Genomic DNA, 17,578 nt, shown 5'->3' with positions numbered 1-17,578 from the left:
CGGCGTAAACAAACACACGAAGTCTGTAAGCGACTAGAGAAAAATAAACAAAACAAGAGAACAGTAAACAGTACCGTAAGGCCCAAGGTATTATTTGTGCCTGGGTTATAAAATACTTGATTGCTAATACTATGGTTGAAAGACCTATGCTCAACTCCAGGATATTTTTTTGCGAAACACTCGGTTTTCCCATATATCCTTGATCAACTCATGCAAAAACGTGGTTCACATGACACATCGTCGACCAGGATACCTTTAAGCCACGCAAGTATATATAAAAGAGAAGATAAAGAAGACCATTAAACAGTTGTTTCATTCATTTTACAGTGGCTTTATTATCTTTACCATATACTACACTTTTGGAGCTTGGTTGCTACTAATACAATAACTTACTTATCCTAATGAACGATAAAGATGGCTTACTGGTCAAAGGGAACTAGTGCTATGGCCCAGTTGAAGCAAGTTTAGTAACGAGAGCAAGAGCATTACTAGTATAATAACTCACTTTTGTAACCTTAGTTTCGAGTAACTTAAATTCTTCCCCATTTTGCCCTTCGAATCCATCTAAGCAAGTGTCTTCATCAGTAAGTGCACTACTGATCCAAGTAGTTATATCCTCCATTTCGTTCACAAATGTCTCGGCACTAAGTTGTCTAAGTACCCCCAATGCTTTGTGAAGACTGTCCAATGCATCTTGAAACACCTCCACACAATCAAAAACCGCCACTCGGTTTCTTCCCTTCATGCGATTCTTGTTCTTCAGCCCAATTAAATAACGGGTCGTATTCTTGGTTTCACCTATGGTGACAGAAACACCAGCACGGGCCCACTTACTAGGGTCGGTTTTGGCTTTGTTCGAGTATGAAGAAAGAGAGTCGATGCAAAGATCTTGATATCTTGTGACACTACAAGCATCTTTTACATAACTACCTCGTTTTCTAGATCCCCATGACCAAGATGGGATTGCTAGCCATGATAGTAACACAAATGTTATTAAAATTGCTCGGCTACACGCCATCTAAAAGTTCAAAATTGGCGAATGAAAAAGAATAATTTAAAGACTACTCTATGCAGCTATGGAGTAAAAAAAATGGACCTAGAAATATCAGTATATAAAGGAAGGGAGTTTATGATGAGGTGGAAAGTGTTGAACAAAACTCCTTTTTGTGCTTGTTAAACAAGAAGAGGGTGAGAGTAATAAAGAGTGGTAAGTTGTAGGGTAACCTGAAAGATAGGGCCTCTAGATGATCATGTGAAATGAAGTGGGACCGTCATGAATTTAGAAAGTGTTACGATTCATCTATGATTTTCTTCTTGCCCTGCATTCAAGGAAGCACATAAAGGCAATCTAACTAGATACAATGATCGACATTAAAGCCAGACTGCATCTCGGCAAGTAGATCTGTTCACGATAAAGGGGATACAAAGCATTAAATAGGATTAGCTTTGCAACATTATATACACATAAAGCTACTGTCCAAGTCGATAAAGAAGAACAAAAAAAATGGCAGTGACAATGCAGATGAGTGCAGAATGGTTAAAACCAATAGCTTAAAGACATGGTTAAAACCAATAGCTTAAAGACAAAGTATTGGGATATGGCAAAAGTTTATCAAATGTGGTGACATATAACGAAGTTTTTAATGCCCTGCTGATTACTCTTTATCTGACATCAATGGTGTCAAGAGAATGAAGGCTAGTCAATAGTGTAGCAATTCTAATTGCCGTTGAGCAAATGATTTAAGAGCGTGTGTTCATTACAATCAAGCGACAACAATTGCAAAAGAACAAACCCATGTGACTCTAGATGACATGTAGGGTTATATAAGTTCAGTCAAATAAAAGCCTCAAAAATTATGATGAACTACAGACCAGAAGTACGAGAACACTATCACATGAAAATAGATCAAGAAACAAAGAAGCCTGTTGGTGGGCGCCCACTCACTAGCCTCTGTAGCTCCTCAGTTTTTCAGGTAGAATTTTTAAGAATTTCTTCAGAAGGGATTTCAAGTGTTGCTCCTGCATGTTCTTTGCTTGCCTTCACCTCTGCAGATAATAAACGAGATTAACTATGGAAGAAAAGTAGATCACTTCCTATCGTCGACTAGAAAAGTAGAAATTAAAGATTACTATCCCATAGTAAAAGTACAAAAGGGCTGTCCATACAAGTTCAAAGATCATTTAATCCCAGTAGCTAATACACAATTTTTATAACCATCATGCTTGACACATGGTATCAAGATAACAATTATACCTACCCATATCACAAAAAATAATACACTCCCTCAAAAAATGTGAATACTTTTGAACACAACTTTTCAAAACTTTTTTATTTCCCATACTTACAATGCTGAATTTTTAATCAAGATTAATCAACCATGGTGCAGTGGTTATAAAATAAACTGCATTGACTAAAGGCTACCTACAGGTGATAAGTAGAGTGTGTGGGAGTTTGCTATTCAAAATAAACCGTACAAAAGGGCTACTTCACAATTATAAAGGAAAAGAACAGAGCTGATTACAACCATAATATAAAACTTGAAATCCCTAATTCAGTAGATAACTGTCACTAAATCTAGTAAATTAGTTTTCTCTAGTGACCATTAAAACACCAAATAAGAGGCTTGCAAACATTATAACATTTGTAAGAGAAATGTAACGAATGTGCTTCAAATAGCGATTCTCAAAATCCTATCTGGCAGTTTCGGCGCATTAAGTGCATTTCTTAAAGTTGAATAACATATTACCCCCTCTAATTTCAAGCAGCTATTAGTAGATTCCTATTAACAAGGTATCTTACCCTAAGTGAATATTTACCCTAACGGAGTAAACTAGACTAGTAATATTCCCGTTATTAGAGGAAAAAATGTCACCCAAATAGAAGAAATTCAGAGTGGCAATGGTCTAGACGCCAGATCATCACCGACTGAGTTTAGTATTGTTCTAATTTCTTTTACCTACAAAAGTGGTCCCGGGTCCACAACAAGGCGTCAAAGTGGTGTCTCAAAAGTAGATGAGATAAAGCGTGTGGCACTGACGTTACATCCCGGATAGCTTCTTTGCACCCCTAATACTCTAATCAACTCCACTAAGGCGTAACCGAAGTTTCGCAAAAGGAACAAACTTGTGTCTATGTCGACCATCCCGAAATCCCCAAAATTAGGTTAACATTACAATTAATTAAACATCTCATCTCATCATTTCTACATAAATCATCAAAAACTTCTAATCAACAAATCTCAATCCTAACATAAAAACTCATATAACATACACATACAACAACATCTATATCTATCTGTATCTATATATACATATATATACACAAAATTATAAAAAAATATATATATTGAAAAAACTTATAAAATAATTACAGTAAAAATATATATTATATACCATAACCGCCGCGAGAATTAAGCTTAGCTTGAACGATCATATTAGATATAAAATCAGAGGCCTCACGTGCCTCATCTAGAAGTTTCCGGATCTCAGGTTCGGAAGTCACGTGCCGGTTCTCTTCAAATTTCTTTCTAACCTCCGCCGCAGAACCGTCGAGCATGATGGTGTCTCCGGCGAACGATCTCCGTGTTGCTCTTAATAATGATCTGTATGCCGTTAAAGCTTCTCCGGATAATCCTCTTGCTGCCATTTTAGGATGGATTGTTATTTCTGTTGAGACAGGCGAATAGTAGTTTAAGGTTTTTGTTTTGGGGATTTTTTTTGTTTTTCAAATTTTGCCCATCATGTTTGATGGTTTTTGTAATTCATATCCCTTAAGTCCAGCTAGCTATTTCTCGAATTCATGATCAACATCTCGTTGTCTAGGTTACGTGTAATAATTCACCATTATACGGTGAGATTCTATAATATCGTGTTCCGACTGAAGGTTTAATAAAAAAGAAGTCGAGCTTTTCACGAGTTATTTGAGTTCATAATCGATTGTGTCGACTTGTAAAATAATAAAATTTGAGTTCGAGTAGAAACTTAATCATCGATTAGGTTCACAAGATGAGCATTTAGAAAAAAACTTTCAGCTCAACTTACTTGAAAACTCAATTTACTTAAGTGATATTTATGAGCTTTTGAGATAGGTTACTTGCAAGCATAAAATTCTGTATAGAGGCTATCTGAGTTATTAGTCGAATTTTTCGAATTCGGGCTTGAAAACTAGCTATTTAAAAAAAGATTACCTAGTTAACGAGAAAAAAAAGTTCAAAAAAAAAAACATATGCAAGCATCACCCTTAAGCACGAATAATGATGAAATTTTTGAGTTAAAACTCAAACACCATCTTCAAAAATCATTCAAGATTTATGAGATTTGTGTTTACCAGTTAGAATCAAGTCGTTATACCCCTAACCAATGGTCTTTTTGGTTTTTATAGCTTCATATCTGTGATTATAACACACTTCTATGTGAGAAATTAATTTTTCATGTCTTACTTGACCAATGTGTTTTTAAACTTGTCTTTTTTAACCTACCCTTATAACTCAAAGTCCGTAGAGTTCAAAATCGATCATGTCAATTGTCAAGTTGGAGCGTAATCCTAGTCAGTGGGGTAAACTGACATAAACTCTTGAGTTTTATATAGTGAGACACCAGGATGCACATCTTATATCAAGAATAGCATTAAGTAGCGAAGAAAATATATAAGTCTTGGGAAATATTGTGCTCCCAAAAGCAATTGCAAATGACTAAATGCCATTTGTATGAGTAATCAACATGACCAAACCGATAAAATATTTTGCTCCCAGATTTAACTCCAATTTTCAGCAAAAAAAAAATAGTTGTTGCAAAACGATCTGAGGGAATTACATTGATCTGACGGTTGGGTCAGATTGCTGACCGTGGCGCAGAGTTTGCCTCCACTTGGGAACGAATGAGGATCTGATACGAGCTACTCGAAAAGCTATTCGACCCAACAGATGCTTGCTTTCTTAAGCATATTAAGATGCATGAACGGGTGTTTCCACAACTATTTGCTACTGCAGTTTCTGCCAAGAAAAAAAAAAAAAAAGTTCTTCCTTCACTGTTTTACCTTCTTCAATAAACGGGTCCTGGTTAGACTGAAAGATCTACTTCATCAAACACATTTACAGGAATAAAAAACTGCAAACTAGTTTTCACAGAACAGCTTATTATTCTTACAATATCATATATCATTTGTTGATGGGATCCATTGTAGTAAAGACTAACTTTAGAATATTCATCAACTGAATGTACAAACATATGGACTGTCATATCAGACAACATCCTTAATTCGTTATTTAAAAAAAAATAAAAGAAAGTCTTACCAAATCAGTACAATGTTCTCTTGCCAATAAGATAAGTTTACATAGTGCCACAAAAATTAGACTATAGTAAAATGACTGCTGGAGGATCTTAGGCAACCTCTCCCACACGATAAAAAAATGAAGTTCAAGTATGCACAAATAACAAGTGTTAACTGTCTTCTGATAGTTGCATTACAATAATAATCCTTTATAATTGCACATATATAGTTATTACCAAAAGCTCATGTCGTCAAACAGCATCAACCATTCTAAGCTCATGTTTCTTGCGTCGACACCTGTGATGAGCTTTCTGCAATGTATTCTCACCTATTATCTTCATTTTTTCCGCATCTGATGCAAAGACAGACAATGCAAATCCATTAGAAACCCATGCGAGAAAAATAGCCTGTACAGTTTCTTGTGCTTAAATAACAATCTTCAGTTTTTTGTAGCATAACCAAAAAGATGCAAATTAATAATATGGATAATAAGGCAGAGCAGCATTCTAGTCGTATAGAGTTGGTTAAACGAGATTCATAAACTGTTCATCTAGAACACACTAAGTTTTCTTTCTGAATGTTCTTATGATATAATTCAACTCTCTCTAAAAAAAAGCCCTTCTGAATTCTTAACTTAATAAGAACACCTGTATATCAAGTATCAACACTTTGTGATTGGTCTGGCGAACCATGTGATATGAATCGACTGGCTAAGAATTGTCGAGTTTCAAAAATTTAAAATAATTGCCGGTATCTACATGAAAGTCAAGTTAGTGCAAGTGTCTTTGTTAAATAAGGGCTGAGTCCCAATTGTTTTAGACAGTTGATTATTGAGGTTCTTATGAACAATTAGGAATGGCTGGAACTCCAATACAAGTTAGGAGTTGTGGGAACTCAAATCCCATGTTTATCATCATACAACTATTACCTTTTTTGTGTTATCTACAGTTCTTGTCTCAATCTTCTGTTTAATTCGGTTAAATACACATCACCATGCTACTATGACATTCACTAGAAACGAACATAAAGCATACGCATGGAACTAAAATTATCATGGACTGTTATTGATCTTCAAATATTAAAAAGCTCCTATGATAATATGCTAAATTCAATCACAACAACTGAGATGCTTTCTATTTCACATTTACATTTCTATCGATAAAGTTTACATCTTGAAAGGTAAATCTACAGTCATTCTGATTAAACTTGAGACAGGATACTACACATCTAATTTACAATTCACCTTTCTATCGATTACGTTCATATGTTAAAAAAATAAACTTATAGAAGAGATAAAGATTATAGTCCTTTAAGTTACACTTGGGACGGCAATCAAAGTTACAAAACCACAAAAGATATATTAACTTATTAAGGGTAGGGACTTAAGAGAGTACACAACTTCTAGGGTGGAGATTTTAAATGGGAAAAGCAGGAAACAGTCAGAGTTGGGATATAAACAATTTGTCCATGCTAAAAAGCATGGACCTTTTATTGAGGTCTTGATACTTCCAGGTGTGACATTTCTTTTGTCACTCCACTGTTCTTCACGCTCATTCTTAATTACACACATTTCACATATATTTATAAAGACATGCCTAAAAAAGTTAACTTTGAAAGTCGAAAGATACATTCAAGAACTGTATAAATGTAATCAAAGATAGATAACACTTAACATCACATAAATGTCAACCTTTATAAAACAAAGAGACGAAGAATGTACCTCCAAATCGATTACCCCAAAACAAAACCCGATTATCATCCTCTTCTTCATCAAACTCATCCCCGTATCCAAACTCCGCATCACCTCTATACCCCGGTTCACTTCCATACCCTGACTCATTTCCTTGACTATCCAAACCATTCCCATTTCCATTATAATGATAACAATGCATTCCGTTAAATCCAATCACATTACTCGAACTCAATCCTTCCCTATCTCCATTTCCATTTCCATTTTTCAAAATAGTCCTACTCTCACTATTATCCGATAATTCCCCATTCACATCACCACCATTACCATTATTACTACTATGATCAACATTATTATCATTATGATCATTACTATAATTATAACTATTATGAAAACTATTAATGTTAACAAAAAGCTCACCACTTGAATCCGTGCCACCGTTATTCGCCATCATAAAATCCGAACACGTCCCATAAGCATTCGAAACACACCCACCACCAACAGAACAGCTTCTACCCGAAACCGATCTCGACCCGCGTCTACGTCTCTTTCTAGCCATCCAATGTGCCCTCCCTCGTCTCGATTTAGCCGAACCGTCGTCTTCGAATAAAGAAAGTTTCGACATGTCGAGATTTTCGATAGAAAATGAACTTGCTCGGTCAGATAAACACGCACGTTTGTTGGGTTTTGAGCAAGATTTAGAATTTGCGTTGTTGTTGTTGCTGTTGTTAAGGTTGTTGTCGGGAATCTTGGTTTCATGGGTGGTTTTCTGAACAAGATGAAATGGTCGCCAGCTGTGTAGCTGGAATGTACACGTGTCAATTGCGTGACGTGAATTAGATATTGTTCTTGGTGACATTGACAATTGATCAAATGATGGTTTTGATGAAATTAAAGTTAGGGTTTTGAAATTTGGGGGATTTTGATGGATGAAGATGATGATGATGATCAAAGTGCACACGTAGTAGAGTAGTGTTTAGCTTACATCGGACTTTTGATAATGAGTCCCTCAGTTTGTAACAATAAACTAGAACCCCCTTATGTTGTTGTTGTTTTTTTCTTTTTTTTAATTTAGATATGTTGTCAGCTCGCAAAGCTATACGAATTCGATTCGCAATATATTTAACATCAATTTGGTTTTTTATTCGAGTCGAATTTGAGATAATCTGTTAAATAATCGTGTCGAGCCCAAGTATCAAAATTTCTAGCAAGATTTATATTACCTTTCATGTGTATGTATTTAAACATAAATAATATCAAAAAGTTAAATAAATTTCAACATACTCGTATTAGCTATAGATGATCATTTCAAATTCTTAATTATACGATGCAACAACATGATCCCATTTTATTACATATAGCATCAATATCGGATTGACAATATTCCACACAGTCAGCGTCACTTTGACAAGGTGGAGGAGGGCATACGTCAGCTTCAGGAATCAGTACTCTACCCAAGCAGAGTTTATGAACGTAACCTTGATCACCATGTATAGATTGTGCACCGAAAGAATGAGCTGAGTTGCTTTCCCCATTGGCTCTTATCACTAGAAACAAGAAGAAGCACATTTCATTAGCACAACAATATTTCCCATTTTATTACATATAGCATCAATATCGGATTGACAATATTCCACACAGTCAGCGTCACTTTGATAAGGTGGAGGAGGGCATACGTCAGCTTCAGGAATCAGTACTCTACCCAAGCAGAGTTTATGAACGCAACCTTGATCACCATGTATAGATTGTGCACCGAAAGAATGAGCTGAGTTGCTTTTCCCATTGGCTCTTATCACTAGAAACAAGAAGAAGCACATTTCATTAGCACAACAATATTTCTAAGAGCTTAATTATATTGAAGTAACCTGAAATTAACGATTAAACAACGAGCACCCAAATTTGTAAACCTATAATCCATCAAATGCAAAACATGTGGAAATTAATGGGGTAATAGTCTAAGTGATAATGGGTTCGATTTCACAAGTAAAATATCCGTTGATAGTATATAAAGATAGAAGAGATATTAATATATATAGAGAGAGGCGATTAACCTGCGGATTAGCAATGTAGCGAAAATGACAAATTTTGATAACGCCAGCATGTTCATCATATATATATGTGATCAGTTCACAAGACACAACCTTTCACTATACTTGAATGACACGACTTACCAATCTTCAACAATTAAAACTGAAAATACTCAAAGATATACATATAGAATATATGCACATCTAACCCCATTTATATTAGATGTAATGATATTTCAATAATAAATACAGTATATGAATACTATTATCATTATGTATCACGAGTAATATTCTTCCAATGAAATATATATTGTTACCAATCTTATTATATTTCATTAAGAATATATTAGTCAATATATTCATAACTAACTTTTGTATAACACTTTCATAAAAAAAGAGTTGTTAATTTTTATATGACAGTAAATAAAAGAAAAAGATATTTGAAAGAGAAGAGAAACTTTGTACTTTTTAAGTATTATACTATTATAGTATTATGTGAAAAAATATTACTCATTTTTGCATATATAATTATAAATGTACGCATATACAGTGTGTAATTAAGCAAATGAAAATAAAAAACCATTAGCAAATGTTCTAGTGATAAGGACATATGTTTCTCCTCAAGAGTTTTTAGGTTTGAGTCCTATTCTAGGAATATTTGAAGGTGCCCTAAGCCTCTAAGTATGTCATATTAATTTATGATGAGTCTTGATGAATTCCCCTTTAGATTTTTGAGTGGTAGCTAGGGTTATTCATTGAGAATCTTAAATTAGAGATCTATTCTGCGAAATAAATTAACTAATATGACACCCAGTTATGTTATTTGTAAAGTTTGATTTTTGTTGTTATATAAAATCGTTGAGGTGACTTTTTACCTTAAAAACAAGGAAAGACTGGTTCTATCCATACACAAAATTCCTTGGGTGACACGTGGTCCAATTAAATAGTCTGGCATATAAAGTTAAATGCAATACTATCCAATTATCCATTCCTTTCAAAAATAAGAAAACAATCATACAGCATGTTTCAATTTTCATTGTTATGAAATTAATTCATCGTCACTTAAAAAAGTATACAAACACAATGTCTAGTTTTGTATGTCTTGTTGTTGTTTTTATTCTTATTAATAATATTCGTAATTTAGTAGTATTCAGTGCATACTCTAGTAGTGATGTTGATACTTATAAATATACAAGAAATGATTTCCCCAGTGACTTTGTTTTCGGTTCTGGTACTTCCGCTTACCAGGTATATACGAGTATTATTAATACGACGTGTGTCAGTGTATGTGTATATATATATATATATATATATCATACACCGTTGAGATATTGGGACCCAAAAACCCGTAAAAGACGGCATTGGGCGTTACTTACTTACTTTTTTTAATATATAATGACGACGACAGGTTGAAGGAGCAGTACTAGAAGATGGGAGGACTTATAGTATTTGGGACACTTTTGCGCATTCAGGTACACTACAACAAATATGTCATTTATTCACACTTGTTTTTCCATATCTTTAAAAAGTGTGAAAAAATTTGTTAATTTAATCACATTTATAAGTGTGTAGAAATAGTTTACGTTTCAAAGTGTGAAGAAATTAAAAAAATTACAATATTTACACACTTATAGATGTGGAAAAGAAAAGTTCATACTTTCAAGTATGTAAAAATATATCAATTGCTCACACTTAAGAGTGTGAAAGTTAATTTGTAACACTTATTTTCTTCACAAATGGAGGGTATGAAGAAATCATGTGTTACAAATTGGTTTTCACACTTTTAAGTGTTAACATTTTGTTTACACAATTATAAGTGTGAAAAGATTAAAACTTTTGAAATTTATTCACATTTTTAAATGTAACTTTGTTCTACACATGTTTATATCTGATTAAATTTATAAATTTTTTCACATTTTTTATAACCAAGTGTGAACAAATGAACTTTTTTTTTTAGTGGTATTTAAGTATTTACAGAAATATATTTAAGTTTAATCGTTCTGGAATTAAGTCATTGAAGACTTGGTCTCTGATTAGTATAAGCTCAATAGCATGATATGTGCATAAGAGGAAACTCTGCATATTAATTACTCGTAGATGTTTGCTGAGGCCAAGTTTTCTTTTGTTTGGTTTCAAAATCTTAGGTAATGGACCAAATGGAGATATCGCATGTGATGGGTACCATAAATACAAGGTACATGCCTTCCACGGGCCACAGCCGATCTTTTCTTTCGCATAACATCCCAACCGATGATGATTCCATATGAGCCAATATTGCTCTAGAAATTTGCATGACTGGATTTGAACATTGTAGGAAGACATTCAACTCATTGCAGACACAGGTTTGGAAGCATTCAGATTTTCTATCTCTTGGTCGAGGCTAATCCCAAGTATGTTCATGTTCCCCTAACTAATTAAATGCCAAATGTAGCAAAACTATTTTTGCTTTTCTTATGCATAATTGAGTTTATGCAGATGGAAGAGCATTCATTAATGCAAAAGGATTGCAATACTACAACAATTTCATCGACGAGCTTATCAGCCATGGTATATAGTATAACTGGGTTATTTGGTCAGCTAGTACTGTTTGGTTATTGATTGTCTGTATATAAAAAAGCAATGCATTCATTATGTAGGGATACAACCACATGTTACGCTAAATCATATTGATCTCCCGCAAATTCTTGAAGATGAATATGGAGGATGGCTTAGTAGAGAATCAGTGTAATGTTCTTAACTAAAAATGTTGTTCCACGGCTACTTGTGTTGTGTAAGGTGCATACAATAAAGTTTTATGTGGTTTGCTATTTGTATTCGCAGGAAAGACTTTGTTGCATATGCAGACGTTTGCTTCAGAGAATTCGGTGATAGGGTTTTGCACTGGACTACGTTTAATGAAGTTAACGTCTTTACTTTGAGTGGTTATGATTCTGGTAACACACCTCCTGGACGTTGTTCTTCTCCATTTGGGATTCTCAACTGTACCAGAGGTGACTCTACATATGAACCATACCTTGCAGCTCACCATCTGTTGTTAGCACATGCAGCAACTGTAAGACTATACCAGAAAAAGTATAAGGTAAAAGTCTGTCCTTCACATGATTTGCAATTAAAGTCGTCAGGTTCATGTTATTTTTAGAGGTGGCAAGGTGGACGGGCTGGGTAATGGGTCAATACACCTTTGGGTTAATAGTTAAAACGGGTCATTTGTTAGTATGGTTGAAATGAGTCAGTTTGGGTCTGGTTAAAATCAAACACCCTTGTTCTTTATAAATAACTGATAAGTCATTATGAGTCAAAAGAAATATTATCACAGTTATGATGTACAGTTTTTAATACACATCTTGAGAAGCTGTGCAGACTAAATATAGACTTTGGGTAAATTTTTCAGTTTCACACATCGCTTTTTAGCTGTTTTAATTCGACCCATTTGAGATAAAAGATAAATAATAAAATCGACCTTGTGTGGATCAAAATAGTTACCTATAATTATAACCCTTCTCTGCAAGAAACATTTTCTACTTGTTTGCATAACTGATATTATTGATAATGAAGGCCATTCAACATGGTTTTGTCGGCATAAATATTTTTTCCTACTGGTTTGAACCTTATACAAATACTACGGAAGACGTGAAAGCTACCCAAAGAGCCAATGACTTCTATCTGGGTTGGTGAGTAATCAAGTATGCTACACAAAGTTTAACCGAAAGCTATTATTTGAAACCCTTGGGATCATATCTTTCAATCAAAGTCTGACTTTTATGTTCATTCCATGGTTTGGAATCAGGTTTTTGAATCCCTTGGTGAATGGGGACTACCCAGAAATAGTGAAGAAGAATGCAGGCAACCGCATTCCATCTTTTACAAAACTTGAATCAGAGAGAATCAAGGGTTCATTTGACTTCGTTGGCATAAACCACTACTCCATATTATATATCCAGGACAACCCAAGTAGTCTTGAAACGGATGTCAGGGATGTTGCTGTAGACATGGCCGCAACAATTATATGTACGTTTTGCTTTTGTCATACAACTACTTTCATTAAAATACTGTAACGTCCTATAGATATAATGCTAGTCGCAGCCTATCTATCTTAATTAGGGAGAATATGATCTAGAATTTTGCACTTTTCTCTGGTTTTGATTGTAAAAGTAGTTAAATGCTGTTGGGAACTTAACACTTTATCCAACAGTCAATATTTGGTAGATAGAACTAAAGACTAACAGAATTATAATGATTTCTTTATCTCTGGATGCAGACGATGGAATTGGAGCACCAACTCAGGTTTGAACATTTACCGTATCTGTTACTTTTTTTCTTGCTATTATTTTTCTTCATCCTCCTATAATACTGAAGTTCGTTTTTTTTTATAACATTTTAATCTTAGTTTCCAGTGGCTCCAATGGGACTCCAAAAGCTCCTTAAATACATAAAAGAAGAATATGGAAATCCTCCTATCTACATCCATGAAAATGGTAGATATATTATACCTTATAAAGTTGGGTTAAGTATCTAGAAGTGTAAGTAACTTTTACATTTTTCTATTGTGTGAATGTAACTTTCATTTGGTTCATTGTATGTAACTAACCCGTTAAACTTGAACGATTAATGTAAAATTTTTACATTAACCAATCAAAACCTTCAACGTGGCAGCTCATATAGTGTGCCATGTATACACTTTTACATTAATCGTTCAATTTAGCGGGTTAGTTACATACAATGAACCAAATGAAAGTTACATTCACACAATAGGAAAAGTGTAAAAGTTACTTACACCCCCAGATATGCTCAGGCCTCAGGCCATGTAAGTGAATAGCATCAGTTTTACTACTGTGGTCTGTTAGATGTGGCATGTCCAACTGAGCGTATACTGAAAGAACTTTTTAAGATTGTTTTGTAGTGTAAAAACTAAAAACCAACTATAGAGATATATTAGTCGAATGCGTCCTTCAAAATAGTTTTGTTATGGTATTGCATATCCTTTTTTGACAGGCCAAGTACAACCACGTAACGGAACATTGATGGACACTCCAAGGGTAGAATACTTGCAGGCATATATTGGTGCTTTGTTGGATGTACTAAGGTAAGATCTATTTAGCCTTTAAAGAAAAGAGAACATAGTCATGGATGATGCCATTCTTCCCTCTTAGACCATCCCATTTCAGAACTTAATGAATCATGCCTATTTCTACATTGGGCAGCAAAATGGGTGGGTTCGGGTAATGAGTTGCAACAGGTTCGCTTGAAATAGTTAGTTACAGATTTGGGTCAAATCGGACGGGTTGGTTGGGTTGAGCGTATGAACCGCAAATGTTTTCAATCCATTTCTTATAAATAGTTAACTCGTAAGCGTGGACATGGTAAGTATTGAGAATACATTTTAAAAGACTTTCAACCCATTTGACCTGAAAACCTTTTGGCTAAGGAGTTTCATTTGGCCCATTTGTCCGTTCGAATAAACCGTAATCCAAATCAGCCCGTTCATGTATAAATTGTTAAAGACTTAAAGTGACCTTCTCTAGTTATTTCTTATGGCTGCTTTCGTCTATCACATGACAACAGGAATGGCTCAAACACCCTAGGATACTTTGTTTGGTCATTTTTTGATCTCTTTGAGATTTTAGATGGTTATAATAATGGTTATGGTTTGTACTACGTGGATTTGGATGACAAGGAGTTAACGCGATATCCAAAGCTTTCTGCACACTGGTATGCAAGTTTTTTGAAAGGGAAGAACATGAGTGGCATTTTGCCAAATGTAGATGCAAAAGACTCTTTCTATTCTTCACATTAGCTTTTGCCTTTCAAAATGATGTTGTAAAACTTATGGTGCTGATATGTTTGGCTAGGTTTCTACATTAAGAAATGTTTAAAGTCCTTAAGCCTAATTTAATATTTCATATAGTAATTTAATATTATATCCTAGGTTTCTACATTAAAAAATATTAAAAAACTTGCAATGCGACCGACTAAGTCGATGTGCCAACTGATGTTTGACAAATATTATATCTACCAATATATATATATAACAAGGTCTTAAATTCTTTTATAAAGAAACAAAGACCGTTAGATGAGTTCAAACTTTTAATCACAACCCTTAGATCAAAATAATTGTAACATTACCAAATTTATTATTAAGTAAACACAACATTAGTCCTTCTACTTTATATATTTAGACAAACTGTAACCTTTTGTAATTAAATATATTAATATTTAATAATAAATATATGTATGATATCTACATCGTATTTGTATCCTATTCAAGTTTTACAAATTTTTTTAACAAACAATAAGATGTTAATATTTTATTACTAAATCATTATATTAGAGATTTATTTACTCCTTCCGTAAAACAATCAACAATCAATTGGTAATTTTTAATAGATTAAAAGCAATTTGGTTATGCCCTATTTAAATATTATAAACGAAATTAATAAATTAATCTTTTTTTATCACTACAAAACATGTAAAATAAAACTATTTATCAATTATAGTTTTATAAAATATATACCCTGAACTTTTATAATAGTATTTAAATATTATAAATAAATTTAATAAATTAATCATTTTTTATCATTAATAAAAAAGGTAATTTGATGAGATTCCCCTAATCTCATGTACCATTTGATACCCACTAATCCAATTAAAGACCATTTGATAAATTCAAACTTTTAATTACAACCGTTAGATCAAAATAATTGTATCATTATCAAATTTATTATTATTAAGTAAACACGGTATTAGTCCTTCTACTTTATACATTTAGATAAAGTATAACCTTATGTAACTAAATATATTAGTGTATAATAATAAGAAATCTATATAATATTCATGATTATTTTTAGTTTTAAAAAATAAATAATTTTTAGGTTTTAGAAGAAAGCATATACGTATTTAACAATACTAAGTTAATCATTTTTATCACTATGAAACATGTAAAATAAAGCTATTTTTCAATTATAATTTTTATAAAGTATGTAGCACTGAACCTTTATAATAACCTTTATCCAACAATAATTTATCTGGCTAAAATAAAAATATTAACAATTTTTAACAACTAAATATTTTTGCGTTTTACAACTAACACTAAAATATACATATATATTTTATATTAAACATAAAGTTTTAAGATGTTTTCCCCTTTTTTTTTAACATAAGTAATTATTTTTAAGTCTATCATTGCTATCGGACATCAATTTGGAATATGCTACCCAAACTTTACAGATAAACCAATAATACTAATTTTTAAATATATATATTTATGTACTAACTCTTTTCATTCTATTATGCATTATTTCTATTCAACCTATTACTATCATTTTATTTTATCTATATACATATATTATTCAAACAGTAAAGTTTTAATAAAATGAATTTATCTGTATATAAATTCACATAAAGTATGTTTTGCAATTTATACTAAAATAATATAAAAAGACCAAATATACTAAAAAGAAGTTAGAAAATAAACAAACCTATGGCTTAGTAAGATATCAATACAAATAAACATTTATGGCTAGGAATCATAATGAAAATAGTATTGAGTTGAGTATAACGAATTATAATCTATCAATAATAAAGAGTTAAAAAATAGTAGAATGAGCTTTTTAGAGATATTTTAAAATTTAAAGTTAAATAAAGTTTTAAAAAATCGTAATAAACTTTCCATGCAAATTTTGAATAATAATTGATAAAAAAGAGTTTGAATAACATAATTGATATAATTCATAATATGAAAGGTTTAAAATCCACTTAACTTAAACTTAAGTGGAAGATGACATCATATGTATATATATAGCACGGTACCCGCGCAATGCGGCGGTGGTGGCCGTGATGGCAGTTGGTGGTGTCGGCGACGGGTGGTCATGGTGGCGATTATTGATGGTGGTGACAATATCGAATGGTGCAGGTTGATGTAAATGTAAAGGTGCTGGTGGAAATATTTATAAGATAAAGGACTCATGGTGTAAAATAATCTATTAAGGGTAAAATGGTCATTTCGCAACTCTTCTTTTCAACAAGGGGTGTATAATCTTTATATAGTAGAATAAAAGAATAGAAGTATTGATAATAGTCTTAAAATATATAATGAAGAAACAATAACCATTGGATGAGTATTAAATTTTAATTACAACGCTTAGATCAAAATGATGATGTCATTGACTTTATAATTGGTCAAACACAACATTTGCTCTTCAACTATATATTTTAAACAAAATAAAAAATCAAATTTAAGGATAAACTAATAATAACTGTTATTTTCTAATGTATATTCATGCATTAATTCTTTTCAATCTATTACTATCATTATCATGCATTATTTCTTTTCAATATATTATTACCATTTATATTTTACTTTATTCATCTTTATACGTTTAATTTTCAAATGCTAAAGTTTTTTAAAATAGTAACTAATAAAATGAATTTATTTGTATATAAATTCACATGAATTGTGCTGCAATTTATACTAAGATAGTATAAAAAGACAAAATATATCAACAAAAAATTGAAGGAAACAAGAAAAGGAACATACGATTATGGATACGAATTATAATGAAAACTATATTGGGTTTAATATTAACGAATTATGAT

General features: G+C 32.6%; 4 protein-coding genes across 4 annotated transcripts; 1 reads left to right on the top strand and 3 right to left on the bottom strand.

The window, feature by feature from the left end:
• Nucleotides 1-275: 275 nt before the first annotated feature.
• LOC122606844 (pectinesterase inhibitor 6) lies at nucleotides 276-1,097 on the bottom strand. Its single transcript, XM_043779722.1, has one exon. It carries the CDS (start codon nucleotides 1,016-1,018, stop codon nucleotides 443-445), a length of 576 nt encoding a protein of 191 aa, XP_043635657.1. The 5' UTR covers nucleotides 1,019-1,097; the 3' UTR covers nucleotides 276-442.
• Nucleotides 1,098-1,697: 600 nt separating this feature from the next.
• LOC122606845 (mitochondrial zinc maintenance protein 1, mitochondrial) lies at nucleotides 1,698-3,705 on the bottom strand. The gene is made up of 2 exons (XM_043779723.1): nucleotides 3,394-3,705; nucleotides 1,698-2,046 (listed from the first exon to the last, which is right to left on the bottom strand). Exons 1-2 carry the CDS (start codon nucleotides 3,644-3,646, stop codon nucleotides 1,970-1,972), a joined length of 330 nt encoding a protein of 109 aa, XP_043635658.1. The 5' UTR covers nucleotides 3,647-3,705; the 3' UTR covers nucleotides 1,698-1,969.
• Nucleotides 3,706-5,239: 1,534 nt separating this feature from the next.
• Nucleotides 5,240-7,956, bottom strand: LOC122606843 (putative uncharacterized protein DDB_G0286901). Its single transcript, XM_043779721.1, has 2 exons — nucleotides 6,990-7,956; nucleotides 5,240-5,621 (listed from the first exon to the last, which is right to left on the bottom strand). The coding sequence occupies exons 1-2, from the start codon at nucleotides 7,816-7,818 to the stop codon at nucleotides 5,521-5,523; spliced, it is 930 nt and encodes a 309-aa protein (XP_043635656.1). The 5' UTR covers nucleotides 7,819-7,956; the 3' UTR covers nucleotides 5,240-5,520.
• A 2,056-nt stretch (nucleotides 7,957-10,012) lies between these two features.
• On the top strand, nucleotides 10,013-14,904 carry LOC122606943 (beta-glucosidase 11-like). Its single transcript, XM_043779842.1, has 13 exons — nucleotides 10,013-10,234; nucleotides 10,395-10,458; nucleotides 11,131-11,180; nucleotides 11,301-11,376; nucleotides 11,462-11,533; nucleotides 11,623-11,710; nucleotides 11,807-12,065; nucleotides 12,542-12,657; nucleotides 12,774-12,994; nucleotides 13,245-13,270; nucleotides 13,374-13,461; nucleotides 13,979-14,069; nucleotides 14,549-14,904. Exons 1-13 carry the CDS (start codon nucleotides 10,028-10,030, stop codon nucleotides 14,778-14,780), a joined length of 1,590 nt encoding a protein of 529 aa, XP_043635777.1. The 5' UTR covers nucleotides 10,013-10,027; the 3' UTR covers nucleotides 14,781-14,904.
• The last annotated feature ends 2,674 nt before the right edge of the window (nucleotides 14,905-17,578 follow it).

This window comes from Erigeron canadensis, chromosome 7 (assembly GCF_010389155.1).
Source record: "Erigeron canadensis isolate Cc75 chromosome 7, C_canadensis_v1, whole genome shotgun sequence".
NCBI lineage: Eukaryota > Viridiplantae > Streptophyta > Magnoliopsida > Asterales > Asteraceae > Erigeron > Erigeron canadensis.
Note: the sequence above shows the minus strand (reverse complement) of the source record. Positions and strands in the feature narration are given on the sequence as shown.

Coding starts and splice junctions, on each gene's coding strand:
- LOC122606844 (XM_043779722.1), bottom strand. CDS start 1,018: ATGGCGTGTAGCCGAGCAATTTTAATAACATTTGTGTTACTATCATGG.
- LOC122606845 (XM_043779723.1), bottom strand. CDS start 3,646: ATGGCAGCAAGAGGATTATCCGGAGAAGCTTTAACGGCATACAGATCA. Junction 2,047..3,393: donor TAATTCTCGCGGCGGTTATG/GTATATAATATA, acceptor TATTATCTGCAG/AGGTGAAGGCAAGCAAAGAA.
- LOC122606843 (XM_043779721.1), bottom strand. CDS start 7,818: ATGTCACCAAGAACAATATCTAATTCACGTCACGCAATTGACACGTGT. Junction 5,622..6,989: donor TTGGGGTAATCGATTTGGAG/GTACATTCTTCG, acceptor TCTTTGCATCAG/ATGCGGAAAAAATGAAGATA.
- LOC122606943 (XM_043779842.1), top strand. CDS start 10,028: ATGAAATTAATTCATCGTCACTTAAAAAAGTATACAAACACAATGTCT. Junction 11,711..11,806: donor TGGCTTAGTAGAGAATCAGT/GTAATGTTCTTA, acceptor TTGTATTCGCAG/GAAAGACTTTGTTGCATATG. Junction 12,995..13,244: donor CATGGCCGCAACAATTATAT/GTACGTTTTGCT, acceptor CTCTGGATGCAG/ACGATGGAATTGGAGCACCA.